This window comes from Haliotis rubra, unplaced genomic scaffold, assembly GCF_003918875.1.
Source record: "Haliotis rubra isolate DU_JTF1 unplaced genomic scaffold, ASM391887v1 Scf656, whole genome shotgun sequence".
NCBI lineage: Eukaryota > Metazoa > Mollusca > Gastropoda > Lepetellida > Haliotidae > Haliotis > Haliotis rubra.
Genome location: NW_025767364.1, coordinates 368,734 through 393,031, shown reverse-complemented (window position 1 = coordinate 393,031; position 24,298 = coordinate 368,734). Strand labels below are relative to the sequence as shown.

The following is a 24,298-nucleotide window of genomic DNA, read 5'->3' as shown; positions in this document are numbered from 1 at the left end:
GACCCACCTTCACAGCCATGGGCAGGTATTCGTAACCATGGAGAGCCAGGATCTTCCTGTTGGGACCGTTTTCATGAAATATCCATCGCAGAACAAGCTGAAAATTGAGGAAAGTGTTCCTTAGGGTACAAAATGTCTATAAATACCGTAAATACTGAGACTTTATCAAACAGTTGTTCCATCCACATCCTGGTTTCCCATAGTCACAAGTCCCCGCCGCGATATTGCTGGAATATTGCACATACAGTGGAAACCGCCTAAGTAAAGACCGCTTAACTAAACAGACCTGATAAGTAAACACTTTTCTTTGGTCCCGGCAAATTTCTTCATTAATTATCACTATTAGAGTCCGGTTAACTAAACTCGGATAAGTAAACAATACCGCTTAAGTAAACGTCTTCTCACGGTCCATGGAAGTTAATTACTTAACAAAAGAGACTGGATAACTAAATTAGCGATCACCACATAATCCGATATGAGGGGCAGTCGTGTCAGTCTCCAGTCAAACAAACATCCTACTTACAGCTCGCTGGCGTCAAGCAGTTGACAGTACACTGCCAGCCCTGATAAGTTGTTCATTGTTACATATGCATACATATACATGCTGTGGTTGTCATTTACAGGTTTTTATAAGTTTGGATAAGTAAAATACCTGACAAGTAAACAATTTTGGCGAGTCCCTTGAAATTTTACATATCAGGTTTCCACTGTAGTCACAAGGACATATTTACATGATGCAGTTCTACATACTTTCTACTGTGGTGCTACATATCCTACCAAAGTTAATGTGAGAAGACTTGCAAATATATTTGTTCAACAGTCTGAAACATATCTATTTCAATATACTTTCCTCCATAGAAACCAAAGATTGTTGGGCTTTTCGAGTTAAAACTCTCCTCTTTGAATATGGATTTGGGTCGGTGTGGACCGATCAACGGGTAAACAGTATCCCTTCCTTTCTTCAATCGTTCAAGCAGAGGTGTGCTGATATTGATAACCAGCGGTGGTTCGAAAGTTTAAATCAGTGCTCTAAATTATCTATATCACGGTCAGTTAAATCTGCTGTGGTTTTAGAAAGTTATCTATCTAGTATATCAGTGAAAATCTATCGCTCTGCACTTTGTTTTCTTAGATGTTCTAACCACTGCTTAATGATTGAAATGGGGTGGAAACTGGGGTTAAAGAGAGAGGAACGCCTATGTCCGCTATGTACTGTTCCAGCTGTAGAAACAGAATTACATTTTGTTCTACAGTGCCCATTTTATAACGAATTAAGACAATCATTATTACCAAGATATTATTGGCAATTTCCATCAGAACATAAGCTATATTCACTTTTAACATCAGATAATGTATGTACATTGAATGTCTAGGGAAATATGTATTCCTTGCAATGAAAAATCGTAAATCGTTTCTGTCATCAACTCAACCATGATTATTATAATACCACCTGCCGACTGTGCGGCTCCAATCAACATTTATTATCTTTTGTAAATGCACTGTATAATGGGCCTGTGGCCCCTCTACTGCAATAAAGTCATTCATTCATTCATAGAAACCAAAGCCCCTGCAGAATATCCAGTGTTCAATCCCCATTAAACACAAACCAACCTTATCCATGACCTCTGCAATGGCGTCACAGGACATCTGGTAGGCGTATTGTCTTGGTGTGATGTTGTCCTGCAAGTATACATCGATTAGGTATGACATGAGTGAGTGGGGGTTAATGCTGATTTGAAAAGTTGAGGAGATCCCAAATTGGTGCAAATCTTTGAAGTCACCAACCAGTAAGATAAAACTGAGGATTCATACACATGACCAGAGATTTCTGGCTTGCAGATTTACACAGAAAGCTGTCTTAGGTGTCTGCCAACCATCTTCTTTGTGAAACCACAAGCAAGTGAGTGAGTGAGTGAGTGAGTGAGTGAGAGAGTGTCAAACCTAGAAATTGAAATGAATGAAACAATTACCAAAGTTGATGATGTGCCAAATGGAGGCAAATTTGCCACAGACAACTGGGCCACTCCTGCCCCTGATCCTGCCATTATTATCATAGAATTAGAGAATAATGAATGAGAGACTGTTGTTGAACACTTAAGCCAGGAATATTTCAGTTATATCATGGCGATCTGGGACAGGCCAACCAGTGGTTGATATTATGATAGTCACGATATGGCTGAAATATTGCCGATGTGACTTTAAATCTTAACTCACTCACTCACTGATATTATGAGCAGCTATGATGTACTATTACACACAAACAATCAGATCCTCTTATACAATGCAAAAGACAGCTGTTCTAACCACTGAGGGATGGTGGGGTGGCCTACTGGTAAAAGCTTTCGCTTGTCACACAGGTTTGATTCCCCACGTGGGTACAATGTGTAAAGCCCATTTCTGGTGTCTCCTGCCGTGATATTGCTGGAATATTGCTAAAAGCGGCGTAAAATTAAACTCACTCACTCACTCTAACCACTGAGGATCAGAACTTTGTACTGCCCCCTTTTGACACTAGTTGTATGTAAGGTGTGTCTGACTGACCTTGATCCTCTGTGTGACGAGGTACGCTGAGCCCTTCATGAGAATGCCTTCGACAACCTCCGGCCGCACGTCCATGTCGATACAGTGGAACAACACGTTCTTGCCCTGAAACAAGAAGCCAGTCTTTTATTTTCTCATACAGTTTACAGAGATATTCACCGTTCACTCTTTCATCGTAAAGATTGTGAAATAACTGTCTTCAGCCCATTACTGTAAATTATGCAAGTAATGTGTCACGAAATAACTGTGTTTGCCAACTTTCAGCCTGAAATATGTTATGAAATTATTGTGAGTACCCATATCCTCAAGCTTTGAAAACATTTTCTCCTTACTAAGCAAATGACAAAAACATAGTGTAGAGTGACATAGTAAACAGAGATGCCAACCCTATTTTGGGCCTAAGTGTAATACTGGAGGTCAAAAAGTGTAATTTGGACCTAAAAGTGTAATACTTGAAACACTTACTTAGTGAAAGATGATAACTTTATAAAAATTACTTTTAAAAAGGTTTATTCACATGAATAGGAAAGATTCTAGACAGAAATACACGTGACCAATCATTATGAAGTTCCATACATTGAAAATTGTTGGTCAGGTGACACAAAATACTTAAATTCCTTACATGTTAATTGAAATGAGAGCGATGCTAAGAGTAAGTGATTCCTATCGGTGTAAGGCCATTTCTGAACCCCTGCACCAGTGTGTTACGAAAAAATTTCCCTGTGAAAGTTTATCCACTTTATTGATTTTCGCAAAACGAGTAGAAAAGCGTAATTTTCACAGATTAAGTGTAATGGCGTAATTTAATGGTCAAAATCGTAATAATTATGCCCAAAGCGTAAGGGTTGGCATCTCTGTAGTAAAGCACTGATTACAATAAAACATGGCAAACAAACTCCAGGGCTGTTGAAATATAGTCTTTCTATGTGTAGTAGTTTATTGGTCACTTTGGATATACATGTTGTTCACAGTATGCCAAAGAAACTGTTGACCTCACTGTATGGCTACCATAGAGATTCTGTTTTTTTTAAAATGAGTTTTGATTTAATCAGCATGATTGTTATTGTCTGCAATATACATCTATCTGATGTACAGAATTTGGAAATATTTTCAGTGATTGGAGGAGAAATTTTCTGACATTCTTAGCAGTTATAGTGGCAATACATTTCACTCTATTGGCCACTGATGATAGTGATGACCACAAATTCCACATTACAACCTACTTTATAGAAGAGATTGTCTATATTGATGGGTCCTGTTGGTAAGATCTGTATCAACAGGCTGGGTGAGATCGGAGGGTCACAACCCAAGGCAGCAAAGTACAGTGGAATGTCCGTCTACAAGAGAATGGCATTAATAATATTGATATAACGACAAAGATGACATGATCAGGCAAACAATAATCTATAACATAGTATTAAAGCTGTCTGAGTTTTATTGATTATGAGAAGAATATCTCTTTTGTTGATGTCAACTTAAAACATTAATATCAACATTTTACTTATCATAAGTTTAACAGTGCCATTCCAATTCAGGAAGTTTTGCAAGTGGTGTATGAGTGAGTGAGTGAGGTGAGGTGAGGTGAAATTTGGTTTATCGTCGTGCTTGAGAATATTTCGCTCATATGACGACGTGCATGCGTGTGTATGTGTATGTGCGGCTGCTTGTACTAGCCCAGACTGAAGCTAGTTTTATAGTGCTAGCCCACTGAGATACCATGCCGCAGTGAAGCATGAATACCCCACTCAGACACATTATACTGACTCCGAGCCGACCAGTCCTTGTTGTACCCATTAATGCCGAGAGCCAGGCAGGGACCAACAAGTACCATATTTTAACGTCTTTTGGTATGACGCGGTCGGGGATGGAACCCACGACCTTCCGCTCTCCGGGCGGACGAAGGGAGTGTGAGTGAGTGTGTGAGTGAGTGAGTGAGTGAGTGAGTGAGTGAGTGAGTGAGTGAGTGAGTGAGTGAGTGAGTGAGTGAGTGAGTGAGTGAGTGAGTGAGTGAGTGGATGAGCATTGACCACTGGGTAACCCATCATCCTCACAGAGACTATACACATAGGTGTGGTGGTGTGTGCTCCTGTGCATTGAACACAGGTAACAAATCAGTTGAAGTTAAGCAACGTCGAGCACGGAAAGTCCTTGGATGGGTGACCGTGTGGCAGCTTGACTCCTGAGAGTTTCTACAACGTCAGTCCTGCCCCACAATGAAGCACACATATGGTCTCACCTTAGGCAAGTGAGTTTGTTCAAAATTGCCTCTGTTCACCCAGCAGAAATGGGTACCCGGTGGGATAAGTTAGGTGACTAATAACCTTCTAGTGCCTCACAGCTTGGGTTATCCAGGGTAAATATAATAACACTTTGAGCAAGATATTCATCCTGGAATGGCTATAAAAGTGGACTATTATTATTATTATTATATTATTAACAATACAGACACTGACCTCCTCATCGCCTCGCATGCCGAGGTCGACCCGAGCTCCGTGGTCCTGCAAGACTTGCACCATGTCGCTGTGGCCCTGGACCAGTGCATAGAGAAGGGGTGTGGCACCACGGTCGCCCTGGGTTACACAGAGCATGTCAGCATGACATCGATCATCACCATTATACATTCACACTTCACTGCTCTAACCTAAACACATAAACCTATTCAAAATATCTTCAACAACTGCACCATAAATCAATATTTCTTAAAAGGTCTATGAATTATTTATCATTCAAAAGCTACAAAACACTTTGCCACTCAATTTGGTAATGAAAATTTAAATAGCTGTGAAATGACTTCTACAATAGGCACTTTGAGAATCAAAAGAACGCAGCCATTGTCAATGCTTCATGGCTTGTATACACTGTGTTCCTTCATCACCTAAGTATACACACAGCTGCTTGCAGTGTAATACTGTCTATTTTAAGTCAGGTAATTTACTGAGGTCAAGTGACCCCTGATGGTCTGGGTTAGAATTGATCTTCAGTAACCCATGCTTGTTGTAAGAGGCGACTAATGGGATCGGGTGGTCAGGCTCGCTGACTTGGTTGACACATGTCATCGGTTCTTAATTGTGTAGATCGATGCTCATGCTGTTGATCACTGAGATTGTCTGGTCCAGACTTGATTATTTAGAACGCCTCTATATAGCTGGAGTATTGCTGAGTGCAGCGTAAAACTAAACTCACTCACTCACTGAGGCTAAGTACAGTGAGTGAGTGAGTTTAGTTTTACGCCGCTTTTATCAATATTCCAGCTATATCATCGCAGGGGACACCAGAAATGGGCTTGTGCAAACACTTCTGTTGTCTGATATTGAAGCAATGTGGACAGATCATGTTTTTTACCCACGTGGTCAACGTATGGGTAGTTGCATATTAATCTCGTACGTCACACGAGTGTCGTATCGCGTTGACCTGTGTCGTAATGACTTGACCTGAGATTCTAACGATTTGATTGGACGGAACTGCTTGTTCATTCATAACAAACACGTGAATTCATTCATTCTACAACTTATATGCATTGTGGTAAAGTAAACATTGTGAACATTGCAGTATCGCTGTTTACTGTGAGTCCAACTGAGACATTACATATGCGTCGAAAAACATAAAAGCAATGTTTCCACCACTGATGTTAGCCAAGTGAAGCAACTGCAAACTAAGAAATGGGGTGCTACGGAGTAGTTTACTGTAGGAGGCTGTACGAGGCGATGACAACTGACATGCATCGTGAAGTCAGTTACCAAAGGGACAGACGAGAATGGCATAGTCACGTCAATACAGTGTGACGTCATGCAAAAGTGACTACAGAACAAAATTCTTCCACAACTTCTTTATGAAACCGGTTTCGGTTTGAAACCATAACAATAACAAAAAATACGCTATTTTGTCAATTTAATGCATGTAAGATGTGGGTAATAAATAAAATACCACACTCGGTCTCATAACATACGAATTATATAAAACTTGTGACCTTCCTATGGTTTTCGCTCGGTCAGATACCATAGCAAGGACACTCGTTTCGTATAATTCGTATGTAATGAGACCTCATGGAGTATTCTCTATGTACAATAAATATTCCCAGTGTCATCTCAATGCTCATTGGACTTGGTGGTTGGTCTTGGTTGAACCAGTCTGTGGCTAGATTTGGTTGGTTAAAACAGGCAACTAATATATATTATACTGCATGGATGACACACATTTTCACAGGTGATCAAGGAACATAGTGTATTCAAACCTGTCCAGTACTGATGAAACAAAGAAATATGTCCCGTAATTTCACGTCCTGGGACAGAAAAATTCACCTACAATTCTAATGCCACAGTTAGCACAGTGAGAGCTATACAACATTCATCTTTGCATCATTTTGAAAGTTACAGCATGAAAACAAGATTGTCATCAAGGAGCTTACAGGAGCTTTAGAGCTACTTAAACATATTAGAGAACCATGTCTCTAAGACTATACTGGAGTTACCGCCGTGATTAGAATTAGTCTTGTAATGAGAATAATCATTTATAATATTTACTAACAGTCCAACCACAATGAAAAGACCTGATTTAGCATACACATACATGATTTTATGTATTGTAATTCCAATGTGATATGATTGCTAATCTGTCTGATTTCGGACAGTTTACTTCTTAGAAATGTTTAACCAGTGATTAAGGTCATGACACTCACCATGTTTCTGAAGTTAAGGTTGATGTGTTTTTTCCTGGTAGACAGCAGCTTCTTCACCGTCAGAGTGTCCCCAGCCAGCACCCCATGGGCAAACTCCTGCATAGAGTCAGTGAGTGAGTTGGGTTTAATCCAACTTTACATTTCAGGTACAGTCAAACACCATTGTGTGGAAATTTGATCTGTCGAAGTTTATGGTTGTCTCAAAGGAAAAGCTTGGACCCTTTGTGTTCCTGCTTTATTCGGGCGGTGGGGTACCCTAATGGTTAAAGCGTTGGCTCGTCACGCCGAAGACCCGGGTTCGAATCCCCACATGGGTACAATGTGTGAAGCCCATTTCTGGTGTTCCCCGCCGTGATGTTGCTGGAATATTGCTAAAAGCGGCGTAAAACCAAACTCAGTCAGTCAGTCAGTCCTGCTTTATTCATCATTTTGTGGTTGTGTTGAACCTTGGTTATCTTGAAGTCAGTGTTCACGAATAGCGTCTGACCCTCTGACAAATCCGGCAGATCCGCCATCGGTCCGATAGAAGTCTAGAACCCGTCGGCCCCAGTGTCAGACTGTATATTTCACAATGACTTTCACTGAAGTTGTTATATGTGAGAAGTGACACTTGTTTGCCCTTTATAAATCTTATTATGTTTGTTAAAAATTTCAATGCCAGTTATAAGAAATGTTAAATATGAAAAGTGTGTTTTAATTTTACTCTATGGGTCCTGTGAATTTTGAATGGGTCAGACAGACATCTGAAACTTACAGGACCCAATGTCCTGTTACTTTGAAACACCATTCGTGAACACTGGAAGTATTTACATAGGTACCTTCAAGTTCGACACTATGGTGTTTGACTGTATATAATGGTGTGACAACTTAAACGAGGAAAAATCCAGAGTGATGAAAAGCCTTAAAAATAAAAAAACATTGTAAAACTTATGATCATGTGTATGGTGCTGATACCCAGAATGATAATCAGGAAATACATGAGCTTCAAACCCAAAGGTTTCCCTTCCACAACTCCGTACAACAAACTGTGGCACCTGAGACCTTCTGGCCACCCACGTTCCTCCTGCAAAGGACGAGCTTTCTCCCTAGTGAGTGCCTCAGTCCAGCTTAAGTCTGCTTGCCATAGTCACTGGCCAGGAGGGTCAAACTATTCTCCATATAAGGCACCACTCAGGATAAGTCAAACAATATAAGCACCTCTCCATCAGTCATCAATATGTGAACTGGGGCCTATTCATCCCTGGACTGACTGACTGACTAAGTTTAGTTTTACGCCGCTTTTAGCAATATTCCAGCAATATCCCGGCTGGGGACACCAGAAATGGGCTTAACACATTGTGCCCATGTGGGGAATCGAACCCGGGTCTTCGGCGTGACGAGGCAACGCTTTAACCACTAGGCTACCCCACCGCCCTTCATCCCTGGAACCCCAAATGTATATAGTTAGGTAAAGTCAGGTGCACTAGAGACGTCAAGGGTTATTTAGGAACCTCAATGGTCGCAACAGTGCCCTAAGATTCCTTATATTGTTAGAATGTCGATTTGAATGAATAGTCTCATGTTGGCTTAGCTCAATGGACTTTGCAGATCGAGTTTTCAGATGTTTTAGTTATCATTTTTTCTATATCTTCCAGAAAATACTTGACGGTAATACTGAATGATCATCAAACTATTTTTGACCCGTTTCCTGATCCAGAAAGTGTTCGTAACATTACGATCAATCGTAACTCTCTACTATATCGTTGGCTAACTACTGACATAGTGCTATGAACACTTTGTAGATGCGTCCCAGTAGATGTGTATGTAACATTACGATCAATCGTAACTCTCTACTATATCATTGGCTAACAAATGACGTAGTGCTATGAATGCCTTGTGGATACGTCCCAGTATATCTGTGGTCATCAGCGTGTATCTGCCGACAGGACTCACCATAGAGGGCCGGATCCCACTGATGACCCGGATGATGCTCTCCGTCCCGATGTCCAGAGACAGCTGCAACAAACTCTTCCCGTTCTGAAAGACAAATACTGACTTGTTACTCACTTCCCAGCAGACAGATGCATCACGGCTCCCATTCTAGCCCTGACTCCCAACAGGGTCCTATTCTATCCAAGACTCCCAACAGGGTCCCATTTTATCCTAGACTCCCAACAGGGTCCTATTCTATCCCTGACTCCCAACAGGGTCCTATTCTAGCCCAGACTCCCAACAGGGTCCTATTCTAGCCCTGACTCCCAACAGGGTCCCATTCTAGCCCTGACTCCCAACAGGGTCCTATTCTAGCCCTGACTATCCCAAGACTCCCAACAGGGTCCTATTCTAGCCCTGACTCCCAACAGGGTCCCATTCTAGCCCTGACTCCCCAGGGTCCTATTCTATCCCCAGACTCCCAACAACAGGGTGTGATTCTATCCCTGACTCCCAACAGGGTCCCAATTCTATCCCAGATACCCAACAGGGTGTGATGTTTGTCGAAGTTCCTCCACTCACCTTCTCAATGTCGACTCGACACCACTGGTTGATGAGTTTCCGTACATTCATGGCATCGTCTCCTTCTACAGCCTCCCAGATACCAGGCTGAAAGATGGGAGTGATATGAGCTGACATACTCCATAGAAGATGTTGTAAACAAGATAGTGATCAATGACAGGGATACATATTTTCAACTTATGTGTGAATATTTGGGATTCAACGAATAATGTTTTTGTTGTAAGTTCTAGCTGAACAATGAACTGTCCACTTGAGTACATAGTCTGTCACTGACGTTAGTGAGTGAGTATGGTTTTAGCAATATTCCAGCAATATCACTGCGGGGGACACCAGAAATGGGCTTCACATTGCACCCATGTGTGATTGAACCTGGAACTTTTGAACCACTAGGCTAAATTACTACCATTAGGCTACCCACTCGCCTTTGGCGTGAGTGAGTATTATGGTTTTAGCAATATTGCCAGCAATATCACTATATTGCGGGGGACATGTAGAAATGGAAGTATTTTTACACAAAACTACTTATACATTGCACCCATTCAGTGTGATAAGCTTTAATAACATTTTAACCATTAGGCTAAATTACTACCCATCTACTATCTCACTTTGAGTGAGGGTATTATATGTCTGAACCTGTAAATACCGGTAAAGCAATATTTCAGCAAATTATATGTAAAGCTGTCAGGACACTAGAAATGGGTTTCACACATTATACCCATGAGAGAATTGAACCCAGGCAGAGATGCCAACCCTGAATCTAAGGAAAACGGAGTCATGACTGGCTGAAAGCCAGGCCTGAGCACCAAAGGTGCGAGTTGGGCGATGAGCGCTTGGTCGGCTCTGCCATTTGTTTCACTTTGACATGCATTTGGAAAAACTTTGTGAATCTTCATCGTCAATAACACGGAATATACACAATCGACACCCAAAGGATCAAACGCTAAGCTTCTGAATGCTTTTACCAGTGTTCACTCAAATAAATCACCGGCGACTTATGAAATTGTATACCGCAAAAATAAATTCAGAATTTTTCTCAAAAATCAGATTTTTTTAAAGAGAAATCAGAGAGCAGATTTTGTATTTGAAAATCAGAGTAACTCCTCCAAAATCGGAGTGGTTGGCATCTCTGCCCAGGCCTTTGGGTTGACAAGCAAACACCAGGTTCCTTAAACTTGAAATGTTATATGCCTGTCAAGTCATGTCTCTGTTGTGATCCTTGTACGTACAATGGACATTAAGCATCAGTACTTGCATCTCAGTCACATAGCAACAAACTAGAAGTATGAGTAACCATGGTTACCTACCACATATTTCATGAAGACATCTTTAACAGACTTGGGGATGTCCGGACACACAGTCACCACTTCCAGGGGGTATTCCCCTACCTGCAGCACAACAAAACATGAGTGAGTGAGTGAGTGAGAGAGTGAGTTGGGTTCCCCTACCTGCAGCACAACAAAACATGAGTGAGTGAGCTGGGTTCCCCTACCTGCAGCACAACAAAACATGAGTGAGTGAGTGAGCTGGGTTCCCCTACCTGCAGCACAACAAAACATGAGTGAGTGAGTGAGTTAGCTGGGTTTTGTGCTGCTTCGCATTTACACATGATGTTGAAATAATGGAGAAGATATTTGTACACGACTATTTCATGCAGAAGCAGTAAACCTGGGTTCTACACGATGTGCAAATGTGCGTCCCATACACACAAATGTGGAAAATGGACACAGAAAAATATCCACTGTATCCCGATGAACGCACAATACTGCTCATTGTACCCACACCCCATCTATGACTTTGCTGGGTGTTTGGTTGTTTCTTTCACAGCATCATTTCATCCCTCACTCCACATGATCAAAGATTCATTCCAGACTCCAAAGAAATTATCAAAACATACAGGTCATTACATCGTTACTCCAAGACAGTCAAAATTGCTTGCAAGGACCCTTAAAGGTGAGGTGAGGTGAAATTGGGTTTTATGTCGTGCTTGAGAATATTTCGCTCATATGACGACGTGCATGTGTGTGTATATGTATGTGCGGCTGCTTGTACTAGCCCAGACTTAAGCTGGTTTTATAGTGCTAGCCCACTGAGATACTATGCCGCAGTGAAGCATGAATACCCCACTCAGACACAGTATACTGACTCCGAGCCGACCAGTCCTTGTTGTACCCGAGCGCCAGGCAGGGACCAACAAGTACCATATTTTAACGTCTTTTGGTATGATGCGGTTGGGGATCGAACCCAGCGACCTTCCACTCTAACCACTACACCACGGAGGTGGTAATAAGAAGGATTAGTGATTTAACCACTGTCCTAAGAAGGATTAGTGATTTAACCACTGTCCTTCAACTTTCCTGACAGATGCTCTACCCACTGGACCGCAGAGTCGCTATAGTAAAGTATGAGTGAGTGAATTAGTTTTACGCCGGTTTTAGCAATATTCCAGCAATATCACAGCGGGGGACACCAGAAATGGTCTTCACACATTGTACCCATGTGGGGAATGGAACCCGGGTCTTTGGCATGACAAGCAAACAGCTTTAACCACTAGACTACCCCACCGCAAGTCAGGTTTACCACCACTTGAATACAGCTTCTGTGTCATCATGCAGTGTCATGTTAATGTAGGAACATACCAGAACTTTCACTGTTAACAATGGCTGCCTTAAAAAAACGAGCAATCGCACCTTGCTGACTGACCAAGGATCATAAACAGTATCCTTGTAAGGCTAAGGGAGGTAAAGCTGCAAGGCCTGCCATGTCCTAATGTATGTCAAAACCATGTTTGGTCAGTTCTCAAATTCACACACAGCGATGGTTATCGACTGCAGTCTCCAGCTAAGGAATAATTTATGAAACAAATGATCATTATCACATCACATCAGGATATCCTTACCCTGGGCTCCAGATAATTTTTCAACATCAGGAGTAGGACGTACTCCTTTTTTTTCAATATAGGAGTACTGGAAAAACTTAAGAGTACATTTAGAGTACTGAATGGAGTATCAGTAATCTTGTGTTTCATTTCATATATGCACCACAACATTGCTATTCTTGTGTAAACAGGTCAATAAACAATAAATCAATTTTGTCAAACACATACGTCTGTAAATGATTCTAAGACCGTACACCACTGCTGTGGTGCGTATCTGCTACGTTTTCTAAATTATTTCTTAACGTATATCGTGCATATTTTTAATCCGTACATACGCCGATACGGCCCTTATCTGGAACCCTGGATGCTCATGTTGTTGATCACTGGATTGTCTGGTCCAGACTCGATTATTTACAGACCACCGCCATATAGCTGGAATATTGCCGGTGCAGCGTTAAACAACAAACCAACCTACCAATCTTATAGACTATATAGAATAAATATTAAAAGGAATCCAGTTCACCTCTAGAACAATAATTCCTCACACTAACACATCCCATCATATTTTAGGATATTCTGAGATGAGCAGGTTTTGCTTGACCTACCTTGTTGGAGAGGTAGACGTCAGCGTTACACCGAAGAAAGGCCTCCACCACATCAGGCTGGACGCTGCCAGTCTTCAGGTACTTCAACAAGGGTGTGTCTCCATTCTGTAAACACAATCAGTATGGGATCTTGACAGTCTGGAATAAATCTCTGTCCCTGGAGTCTGACTCTTGATTAGCGTCAAGTGATTGGGAGCTGGTGTCAAACTGATAAAAAACTGTTTTCCACACAATACATCCTGTTAATGTCAATGTTCTAAAAGTGTCATTTACAATATTTGATTCATGGATCTGGCCTCTAAGATATTTCTATCTCTTCCACACTGTGGGTCCTTTTCTTTTTTAATTAATTTACAGACTCAACACACCCCAACACCCAAATTTCAGCTTTGTAGGATTTCTATTTTAAAATGAAAAAGTCTGACATAACTTAAAGTTCCCGAACTTGTCTGGAGTTACTACCCCTTCAGTTAATTCTGCCCTGTCATGTAAACCACGGCAAGAGAGATTCCTTTACAGAAGTGAACTTTGATGGTAAATTAATAAATACATTGTGTACTAAAAATAATTTCATGGTCTAAATACTGTGATGTAAGATTAGAGAAACATATTCTCCTCTATTCTATGTCTAACTTGGGTCATCAGTAATAAAAATATTTTGAAAAAATACTTGTTTTTCATTTCCTCAGTTTTAGTAACAGAATTCATAACCAAAAAGATCTGATTAAGCCTGTGAAGTTTGCTCACCCCATCCTGTACATTGATCTGCGCTCCAATGTTGCGGAGGAGGTACACCATCTGTGCGGCACAGCGGTACTCCTTGGGCTTGGCCGTGACCCCATCTACTGCTGTGAAGAATATGTCCGGCGGCAACTGTGTTGACAGGAAATAACAGCATGTTCGTGAATCAGTGACAGAAGTGATTTGTTTGTTTGTTGTTTAATGCAGTACTCAGCAATATTCTGCTATATGAGTGAGTGAGTGAGTTTAGTTTTATGCCACACTCAGCAATATTCCAGCTATATGGCAGGCGGTCTGTAAATAATCGAGTTTGGACAGACAATCCACTGATCAACAACATGAGCATCGATCTGCGCAATTGGGAACCGATGACATGTGTCAACCAAGTCAGCGAGCCTGACCACCCTATCCTCTTAGTCGCCTCTTACGACAAGCATGGGTTACTGAAGGCCAATATTCTAACCCGGATCTTCACGGGTATCTGCTATATGATTACAGCCTTACTATACCTGTGAAGATCCAGGTTACAATTGTCTTCAGCAACTCATGCTTGTTAAAAGAGGCAGTAATGGGATGGGGTGATCGGGCTTGCAGACTTGGATGATGCATGTCATTGTCTGCCAAATGTATAGATTGATGCTCGTAATGTTGATCACTGGATTGTCTGGTCCAGACTCAATTATTTACAGACTGCTGCCATATAGCTGGAAAATTGCTGAGTGTGGCTTTAAACAACAATCAAACACTAACAGCCTGTAAATAATTTAATCCTGGCCAGACCATGACTGATGTCAACATCAATCCCTGCCATCGGAGTATGAGGCGAAGTTATAAACCAAGTCACACTGGCCATTGAACCAGGTCACCGATCCAGACCACCCCATCCAGTAGGTTGTCCATTATGACCTGATCAGGTTTTACTCAGGCCCACAAACAAAGAAAACTTTGCCACTGTGCAGAAAAATGCAGTTGAGTTAACAATTCAGATGTTTCAAATTGTCAAACTCAGTTTGAAATTTGAGTAAAATCCCACATTAACTTTCGTGGAAATAGCAACATAAACATAATACCTAAACATAATACTCGCTACTAAACAGTAAAACAGCAACTTTAAATCGCTAAAACTGTATAAAAAAATTGAAGAGCCTGCCACTTCGATTTTGCGCATGCGCACATGGAAGAGGAAGTCTCGACCGCATGTTGACATTTTCCAGGTTGGACAAAAGTTACATTCCCTTTTTAAGTATTTCTGTTGTGTTATTTGGCATTTATCATCATGATTCTTGTGTTCACACTTGTTTAGTTAACTTTCCATTCTTATGAAATGATTGACAGCAATTATTTCGACATATATACTTTTTCTACGCGAGGCGATTCACGGTTGCTTGGAAATTGGAAAGTAGCACAGATCGTAATGCGCATGCGCAGTAGAGGTCAAAATTCGCTGATATAAAAATGTTGCAGTTTCATAGTCTTTCATTGCCGTTTTTACTGTTTCAGTAGCGAGGTATTATCTTTATGTTGCTATTTCCACGATAAATGTGGGCTTTTATAAATGCGTTTTTCTGCACAGTGGGAAAGTTTTCTTTGGTAGGCCTGAGGATACTGGGGACATAATCATCTCCCTACGGGGGACTGCATGATGCATTAGCTGTAACATGTAAAACTCCTTAGAAATTTAAGTAGACAAAGAAGATAATTCCCAACAAAAAAAACCATTTCACTATTTGTTTGAATGTCACAGGTGGCAACAGACATTCAGCCTGAATTCATTAATGTTTATTCCCAGCTGGCGAGGTGGAACGTGACATTGTTCCACATCATGGTCGTCTAGACAACAGCATCATGCACTTACAGCCAGCTGAAAATTGGAGTTGATGTCGTAGCTGGCTGGGGAGATGAGGGACAACACTCGGTCGGGGTTCACGTCCCGAACAGCATCCTCGATAGACTCCTGAAACAAAATCACCATGTTACCTTTTGTGTCCATTTATAAATCAAATAGATTAACTAACATATCGTTAAAGTTTCATGTATATACTAGCATACCCAGCACAACAAGAATTTGTCGTTATGGATTTCAATGATTGGGATAAATTCCAGGCAGCCTTAAATGGAAGCGCTTTCTGTATTTCTATAGGCCAGCTGCTCCACACACCCATATGGCATGCATCAGTGCATTTCATTATGAACATGATAATAAAGGGGAGTAATCATGGTTTTACGCCGCTTTTAGCAAAAATGCAAGCAATATCATGGCAGGGACACCAGAAATGGGTTTCACACATTGTACTCTTATGGGGAATCGAACCCAGGTCGGGGCAGTGGGGTAGCCTAGTGGTTAAAGCATTCGCTCGTCATGCCGAAAGCCTGGGTTCAATTCCCCACATGGGTACAATGTGTGAAGTCCATTTCTGGTGTCCCCCATCGGGATGTTGCTGAAATATTACTAAAAGCGGCGTAAAACCAAACTTAGTCACTCAAACATCTGCATCATTAACATGCTCTTACATACTCATGACATCTGCATCATTAACATGCTCTTACATACTTTGTTTCATTTGATCATTAACATGCTCTTACATACTTTATTTCATTTCATGCTTGCTTTTCTTTAATTTCACCTTACATAAGATTATAAAATGTGAACCATGTACATGTTATATATGAAGATGAAGATTACCTGTAAATTGTTAATGGAACTTGACATCAACATGAATATCTTATCAATGTGTTCACGTGTATAGCTATGTCTTGTTTTCGTTTCTAACTTTTTCAACTTTCAAGATGAACATAAACATAAAAACAAGGTCTGGGTAGAAATAGCCTAGCTAGGCCAGAATCTCCCCCTTTTGACATAAGAACAAGGGTAGGAAAGAAGTAGCCTTTAAAGTTGATTCAATGGGTGGGGAAAGTTTGGCCTAGGACAAACTTTCCCGTGGAAGATTAAGAGAGAGAGAGGAGAGAGAGAGAGAGAGAGAGAAGGGAGGCCAAAGTTTCCTCATGGAAGGTTTAGCCCGGAGGAAAGTTTGGCCTGTTACACCGGTAGACAAATGATAGATGTTTTTACAGCATTGTTCTGCTCATCATGGTGATTTCAACTCAACAATTCCACGCACAGGTTTCAACCTGCATCAATATAATTTACTAATTATGTTAATTATTTGCACCTCGGATGTGAAACATGTAACAATGTCTACTAACAAGGACTGATAACCATTCTGTCACCATGCTCTACTTAAAGAAAGAAAATATTCAGACTACTACACATTACCACATCCATTATTCAGTCTAATCACATATTTGTGTCGGTCAAAATTGTTTTCAAAATTGTAAAAGAAATGTTGAAAAATTATTAGTGTTTCTTTTCCTCTGTTCTCATCTATATAAATATTCTGGCTCCAACTTGTCACCACATCCATTATTCAGTCTAATCACATATTTGTGTCGTCAAAAATATGATTTAAATTGCAAAAGAAATATAGGCAAAACATTAGCATTTCTTCTTCTCAGTCGTCCTGGTTATATAAATATGAAAATACTTTCATATGTCTTAAACACAATGTCTCATTTTATTTATCGAACATAAGGTTATCATCACCTCAGATTCTTATGCATTACCATAACCCTATGTTGAACATGTTCAAGATGAGCAGGCATCCTTGATCAATGGCTAATGAAGAGAGCTTCCAATCTTATCCCTGCATATACCATGGTTCAACAGGGCCTCTAGTTTGAGACAAGTCAAAATCTATGGGGCTGGTTGTTATTCCCTGATTGAGTTTGGTTTTACACCACTTTTAGCAATATTCCAGCAATATCACGCTGGGGACACTAGAAATGTACTTCACACATAGTACCCATGTGGGGAATCAAACCCGGGTATTTAGTGTGATGGCTGACTGACTGACTGAGTTTGGTTTTACGCCGCTTTTAGCAATATTCCAGCAATATCACGCTGGGGACACCAGAAATGGGCTTCACACATTGTACCCATGTGGGGAATCAAACCCGGGTCTTTAGTGTGATGGGGGCAGTGGGGTAGTCTAGTGGGTAAAGTGTTGGCTCGTCACGCCGAAGACCCAGGTTCGATTCCCCATTTGGGTACAAAGTGTGAAGCCCATTTCTGGTGTCCCCTGCCATGATGTTGCTGTAATATTGCTAAAAGCGGCGTAAAACTAAACTCACTCACTCACTTTAGTGTGATGAGGTGACCCTTTAACTAGTGGTCTTCCGATTAATTGAAATAATTGAAGATTGGTCGCAATGACTAAACGACCAAGCAATCGACCATGTTTTCTCATAATCGAACACAAACAATTTTGGACCACTTGTTTGCTTTAACAATATGTTTCACAAGGTTGGTTTTGTCTGTTACATTTCATAAGCACTACCAGCTCGTTCCAAGTCAGGATTGAGTTTATCTTAAAGATTCCAGGAAATGTATGTTCCTAACATACTAGTCATCCTTTAAAGATATAAAATTTGCAAATGCATTTTGTGCAATTTGCAAAAAACTCATGTTTTTTCTTTATTTTCCGTGCATTAACAAACATAACCAGGAAAATTTGACAAATGACGCTAACCAATTATTTTTGATGATTGATCGGTCGTAATGAACCAATCCTCAATTATGAGATTTTAACCAATTCCCAACACTAGCTTAACCCATTAGGCCAACCCACCACCCCCAACACGTCATTAAACTCAATAATGACAACTTCAAAATTCACATGAGTCTGTGACTAAAGACTGTGCGGAGTACAATGACGATACTCCTCACTGACTACGGTATTTGAGGGCTATAATTCTGAACCAGTTTTCAATGTTTAAATTTCACTAAAATGAAACTGAAAATGCAGAATATAAGTGACAGTTTAGAAAACAGCAAACATTTTGTCTTGTTCAAGCAGGACTAGCTACGACCTCTGAAGCATACAGTATTAAGGTTACACTTAAAGTGAGTGAGTGAGTTTGGTTTTATGCTGCTTTTAGCAATATTCCAGCAATATCACGACAGGGAACACCAGAAATTGGCTTTACACATTGTACCCATGTGGGGAATCGAACCCAGGTCTTCAGCATGACGAGCGGACGCTTTAACCATCAGCCTACCCCGCCCCTTACCCTCAAGAAACCTCCCACATTGCTATGGCTGTAATGAGATGTACAACCTTCTTTGTCCAAACATGCATACAACACAAAGCAATGTTGACTAACATTTACTCTAGAATTAAACAGGATCAATATTCATAACATGCACCATCTGGAAGCCAAGAATGACAGCACAATAGATGATCATCGGCTTTGTGATTTCAGTATTTCTGTTCAGTCCTACATTTAGTGGTTCACTCGACCAAGAGCACTTAGAAACACTGATATATTCATTATTTGAGACTGATACAATTACAATAAATAGAAGCAGAAATAATTACAGCTGTAACGATGCATCGAACTATTGATGGATTGCAATTGTTTAGTCTCTGATAGCAACCAATCGATGTTAGAAACCAAAAACTATCGGTGCATCGATGGTAATTAGAATGTGTGGCTATCGACAGTACTTGACTTCCGTTGATAGATGTGCAGAGCAAAATACAGGAAGTACTAGATTGGTTCCCTCTGATTTAGAATTGTCTGCCCCTGTTACCTCATAAACAAACATGACTGTTTACTTGATCTGAGTTTCAAGTTTCTTGTCAGTTATTAAAAGAGGTGAGATGAGGTGAAATTGGGTTTAACGCCGTGCTTGAGAATATTTCGCTCATATGACGACGTGCATGCGTGTGTATGTGTATGTGTGGCTGCTTGTACTAGCCCAGACTGAAGCTGGTTTTATAGTCCAACCCCACTGAGATACCATGCCGCAGTGAAGCATGAATACCCCACTCAGACACAAAAAACAGACTCCGAGCCAACCAGTCCTTGTTGTACCCATTAATGCCGAGAGCCAGGCAGGGACCAACAAGTACCATATTTGAACGTCTTTTGGTATGACGTGGTCGGGGATCGAACCCGCGACCTTCCGCTCTCCTATTAAAAGAGACAGAAACTATATCAACTTGTATTTTTTTCATATAAACTATACATTTGGGAAATGACTTCAAATGAGACAATTCAAGGAGAAAAAGATTATTGCAATAGTATTACAATAGTTAGTCTCAATAGACTACCACCATCACAATAGTTAGTCTCAATAGACTACCACCATCACAATAGTTAGTCTCAATAGACTACCACCATCACAATAGTTAGTCTCAATAGACTACCACCGTCACAATAGTTAGTCTCAATAGACTACCACCACCACCATCACAATAGTATGTTGTATAATAGACTATCGCTATTGCAATAGTTGTTTCTCAATAGTCACCCCAAGAAACAATGGTTATACAGATTTCTATATCTGGCCTTTGTATGGAAATAAAGTTTTGATAAATGATTGATTTGAAATACAGTAAACATGGATACTACCCCAAATATTAGAAGACAAACAAGAGTATTCTCTCCCACGCTTTCATCCAATCAATCTTGTATTTCCTTTAAACATTACATTACTGCATTTTAACAAGTCCATATGACGACATTCTGTTTGACACTATTTTGGTCTTGAAACATCGTATGAAGAAATATAGTGTTCCATCTCTGGTAAACATGAAATTCTGTGTAAGCCTTCAAAACCAGGATCTGCTTAAATAGTCTCTGATCTGTACGACAAACAGGTAGTATCGAAAGTACTAAAGTACAAAATCAAGGATACAATGGCATCAATGCTAAGATTTGACAAACTCATTTCCATTTCTAAGTTGAGATCTTAGCCATGTTGACATTTGGTTCATTAATACCTAAAGCTGCTTAAGTGATGTCTCAAATGATATTTTGTTTGTTCTAAGTGGGGAAATCCTCAAACCTCTCACTAATTATGTTGTAAAAATACGGGATTATTTCACAACCTATCTTGCTTGCTCCACATCAAGTATGGCTAGCCCAGCGGTCTAAAGTACTACAACTTACTATGCAGACTTAAGTCCCTTTGCAGGGCAAGGATAGGTGATTCCCAGTGGTGAGCTGAGGGAGGCATTTTTTCGCCGAAGACTCCAAACTAAATCAGATCCTGTTGTATTCAGCAGCCAAAAGAATCAGATTTGGGGTCATTTTTCGCAAATCGTGCAATCAGTTCTTTATTCTTCTGCACACAATTTTGGAATTTTGTATGGTTCCGTTTCATAGTTCAAATCCAGTTGACATGTTGGAGGTAGTTTAATCTTATATTGATCCACAGCTAAAATGGTTTATTGATGTGAATCGGACGCTGTTTGTGAAAAAATGCAAATATCCACTTTCGTTAAGCGATAATCAAGGTACATGTGATCCACAGCTAAAATGGTTTATTGATGTGAATCGGACACTGTTTGTGAAAAAATGCAAATATCGACTTTCGTTAAGCAATAATCAAGGTTCATGTAATACAATCTGAAACAAAAATGAAAATGAAAGCAGAATGTTTATATGATCATTTGAAAACTGTCCTTCTTCAACACAAATGTTTAAATAATAGTTTAAACAATTAAAATGAAAAATTCAAATAATGTTCACAAATGTGCAGTTTTTATACATTTAAAACCAGCTGTTGACTTGAATATTAAAATTCTGTAGTGTTTTTGATGAATTCAGCAGCAGACGGTCAAGTCCAAACGGTCACAACACACAAAAGTTCCACACAAAATGGGATTTCTGTACAGGGCACTTCTGCAAAACATTCTGTGACAGAATTGTGAAATATAGTGGGGACTGATACCTTGGGAGACAAAATGGAGAATTTGTTCAAAACATTGTAAACTATGGTCATAACAAACATGCTTATAGCGAACTGACAAACATAATAAACTGTTTACGGTCTGTACCACTGCTGTATATTTTAGCTGAAATCCTTATACCGAACTACGATTACAAGGAACTTAAACGTTTGTTTTAGGGCTGGGATGGGTCCACATTGTGTAAACAGGTTTAAAAAACAATAAAACAATACTTTTTCAGATAAATATGACTGTAAATGATTCTAAGACCGTACACCATTGCTGTGGTGTGTACCTGCTACGTTTTCTAAATTATTTCCAACCGTATCGTGCATATTTTGTATCCGTACATACGCTGATCAGCCCTGACCTAGAGTGCAGTTTTGTAAGTCAAGGTAAAACCCTGTATGCTGCAGTTTTCCTCATCACTAATAATATAAATAACCAAACACAGATAGAGTGAGTGAGTGAGTTTAGTTTTATGCCGCACTCAGCAATATTCCAGCTATATGGCGGCGGTCTGTAAATAATAGTCTGGACCAGACAATCCAGTGATCAAGAGCATGAGCATCGATCTGCGCAATTGGGTACCGATGACATGTGTCTAACCCAGACCTTCACGGGTAAAACACAGATAGAACTGCCATGTTTTTTTAAACAGCTTAAAACAAGAATGACAAGGAGGCGCTACTCCATAAAACAAAACACAACTACAACAATTTTTCTTCTACTCCTTATTTTTATCAAGTTATATAATTAACAAGGTCTGTATCTCATGATAAAATCAATGCTCCACATAATCTCAAACAGGCTGTGTTTATATTAGAGCAATAAAAACAACAGGGAGGAGTGACAGGCACATCAAGAGTAAAGCCTGATTCATCTCAGCTTCATCATCATCAGAAGAAGAGCAATGACCACCACTGATGGCCGACTCAGAGCAGTTCTTAGTAAACATATCCGATTACAGCACATTAAGAAAATAGGATTTCTCTTATCAACGCAACTTGCAAGGCAAAAATTTTTTAATGTTTTTCTGCCTCAACATGATGCGAGCAAGAAAATGTAGAAGACCAAATTAAAAATTGTATGTTAGGGATGATTATGAAGGATGTTAACTTAAAATAATATGTCTTTTAAAACAGTTTTATCAAACAAATGCAACTTTTTCATTTTTGAGTGCACAATTTATGGGCAGAAAAGTTAGATAGACATGTTCAAATGGTTGACAACAAAAATTTGACTTGCCTGATTTCTTTCTTTAACTTGGATGTTTTGTACCTCTAACTTAATCAAAGCTCAACTATACACCATGTTAATACATACAACGGTATAGATATGACCAAATGTTTTTAACTTCAAAGAAAAACTTAAACTCCGAAACAAATCTCGATCCTAGGTGAATTTTCAACTAAGTGGTTGAATTGTTTCAGCTCATCTATGCTTATACAATGCAGATAATGATCAAAGATAATATTTCACACCACACTTCTCTACAAATAAAAATAAATAATGCATTTCTCTCAATAATACTATCAGCCCTCGGGGAAGCTAACACATAATAAAAAAAATTTTTTTACATATTTAGATTACAATAGTAAATGAAAAAGGTTGAATGAATTAATGCAACGTTGCATTAAATCAACTCTCGGGCCCTCTACTGGCTGATTACTTTTAGCGAACCCCATAAGAGTCCTTTTGAGCGCTCTTTACGAATATCATATGCACAACTTGTGATTGAAATCAGTTCTGCAAACACTGACAACACCGTGTGCGACAGATTTCGATGTACGGACCAATTGTTTACTTTCCATACATGGCAAGTGTTCTCTGTTTGGAAGCTGTTTGCCTCGAAGTTTCAATTATCAATTTCAGGCAAGTCGTAAGGGATAATAAGTCTTTTATTGCAACAATAGGAAGCTAAAGTGAGTGCATATGCCCCAATAAACATAATATAGGTCACAATATTGTTGAAAATGTGTGAAATCATGCCTATAAGAGTAGCTCCAAAGATTGGCATATGTAGTTATTAGCAGCGTTCGGAATACCTGCCTGCCTGGCCACCCCGGATGGGTTATTTTCAACACAGACTGCCAGATTCTCAAATCCATCTGCCCGACCATTGGGTTAAAATTTAGACATGTATATGAAGATATTCATCATATTTCAGGATAATAAATCATTATCAATTCACTCGTAAAAAATAAAGCTAGTCAGTCAATTAGTATTTTTTGTGGGCAGGTAAGTTTTGGTCAGGGCTGGCAAGTTTTACATCTAACCAGCCCTGTGGTCTGGCTGACATTTTTGGGAGTTTCATACCCTGTTATTGGGGCTGTAATGAATACATTGAAGGCAAATATCATGTTTCATGAATACAGGGAAATGAATACAAAAATATATATATTCATGTAAACAATCAAGTGATCAACAATATGAGCATCGGTCTATGCAATTGGGATATGATGACATATGCCAACCAAGTCAGTAAGCCTGATCACCTGATCCGTCACCTCTTATGACAAGCATGGGTTGCTGAAGACCAATTCTCTTGGTGCCTAATATTTTGGTTGAC

General features: G+C 39.9%; 1 protein-coding gene and 1 long non-coding RNA gene across 2 annotated transcripts in view; one reads left to right on the top strand and one right to left on the bottom strand.

The window, feature by feature from the left end:
- The window catches only part of LOC124257298, an 88,733-nt gene that overhangs the window by 4,856 nt on the left and 59,579 nt on the right, over positions 1 to 24,298 (bottom strand). Inside the window, exons 3-14 of the mRNA XM_046691311.1 lie at positions 15,786 to 15,884; positions 13,937 to 14,062; positions 13,190 to 13,294; positions 11,014 to 11,094; positions 9,710 to 9,796; positions 9,149 to 9,232; positions 7,217 to 7,312; positions 4,995 to 5,111; positions 3,765 to 3,878; positions 2,542 to 2,646; positions 1,612 to 1,680; positions 8 to 97 (exon numbers count right to left, since the gene is read on the bottom strand). Of these exons, the coding sequence (XP_046547267.1) occupies positions 8 to 97; positions 1,612 to 1,680; positions 2,542 to 2,646; positions 3,765 to 3,878; positions 4,995 to 5,111; positions 7,217 to 7,312; positions 9,149 to 9,232; positions 9,710 to 9,796; positions 11,014 to 11,094; positions 13,190 to 13,294; positions 13,937 to 14,062; positions 15,786 to 15,884 (1,173 nt within the window). The remainder of the gene's footprint in view (positions 1 to 7; positions 98 to 1,611; positions 1,681 to 2,541; positions 2,647 to 3,764; positions 3,879 to 4,994; positions 5,112 to 7,216; positions 7,313 to 9,148; positions 9,233 to 9,709; positions 9,797 to 11,013; positions 11,095 to 13,189; positions 13,295 to 13,936; positions 14,063 to 15,785; positions 15,885 to 24,298) is intronic.
- Positions 8,126 to 23,876, top strand: LOC124257299. The gene is made up of 3 exons (XR_006893233.1): positions 8,126 to 8,136; positions 22,938 to 22,941; positions 23,760 to 23,876. It is a non-coding gene; the product is annotated as an uncharacterized LOC124257299 (long non-coding RNA).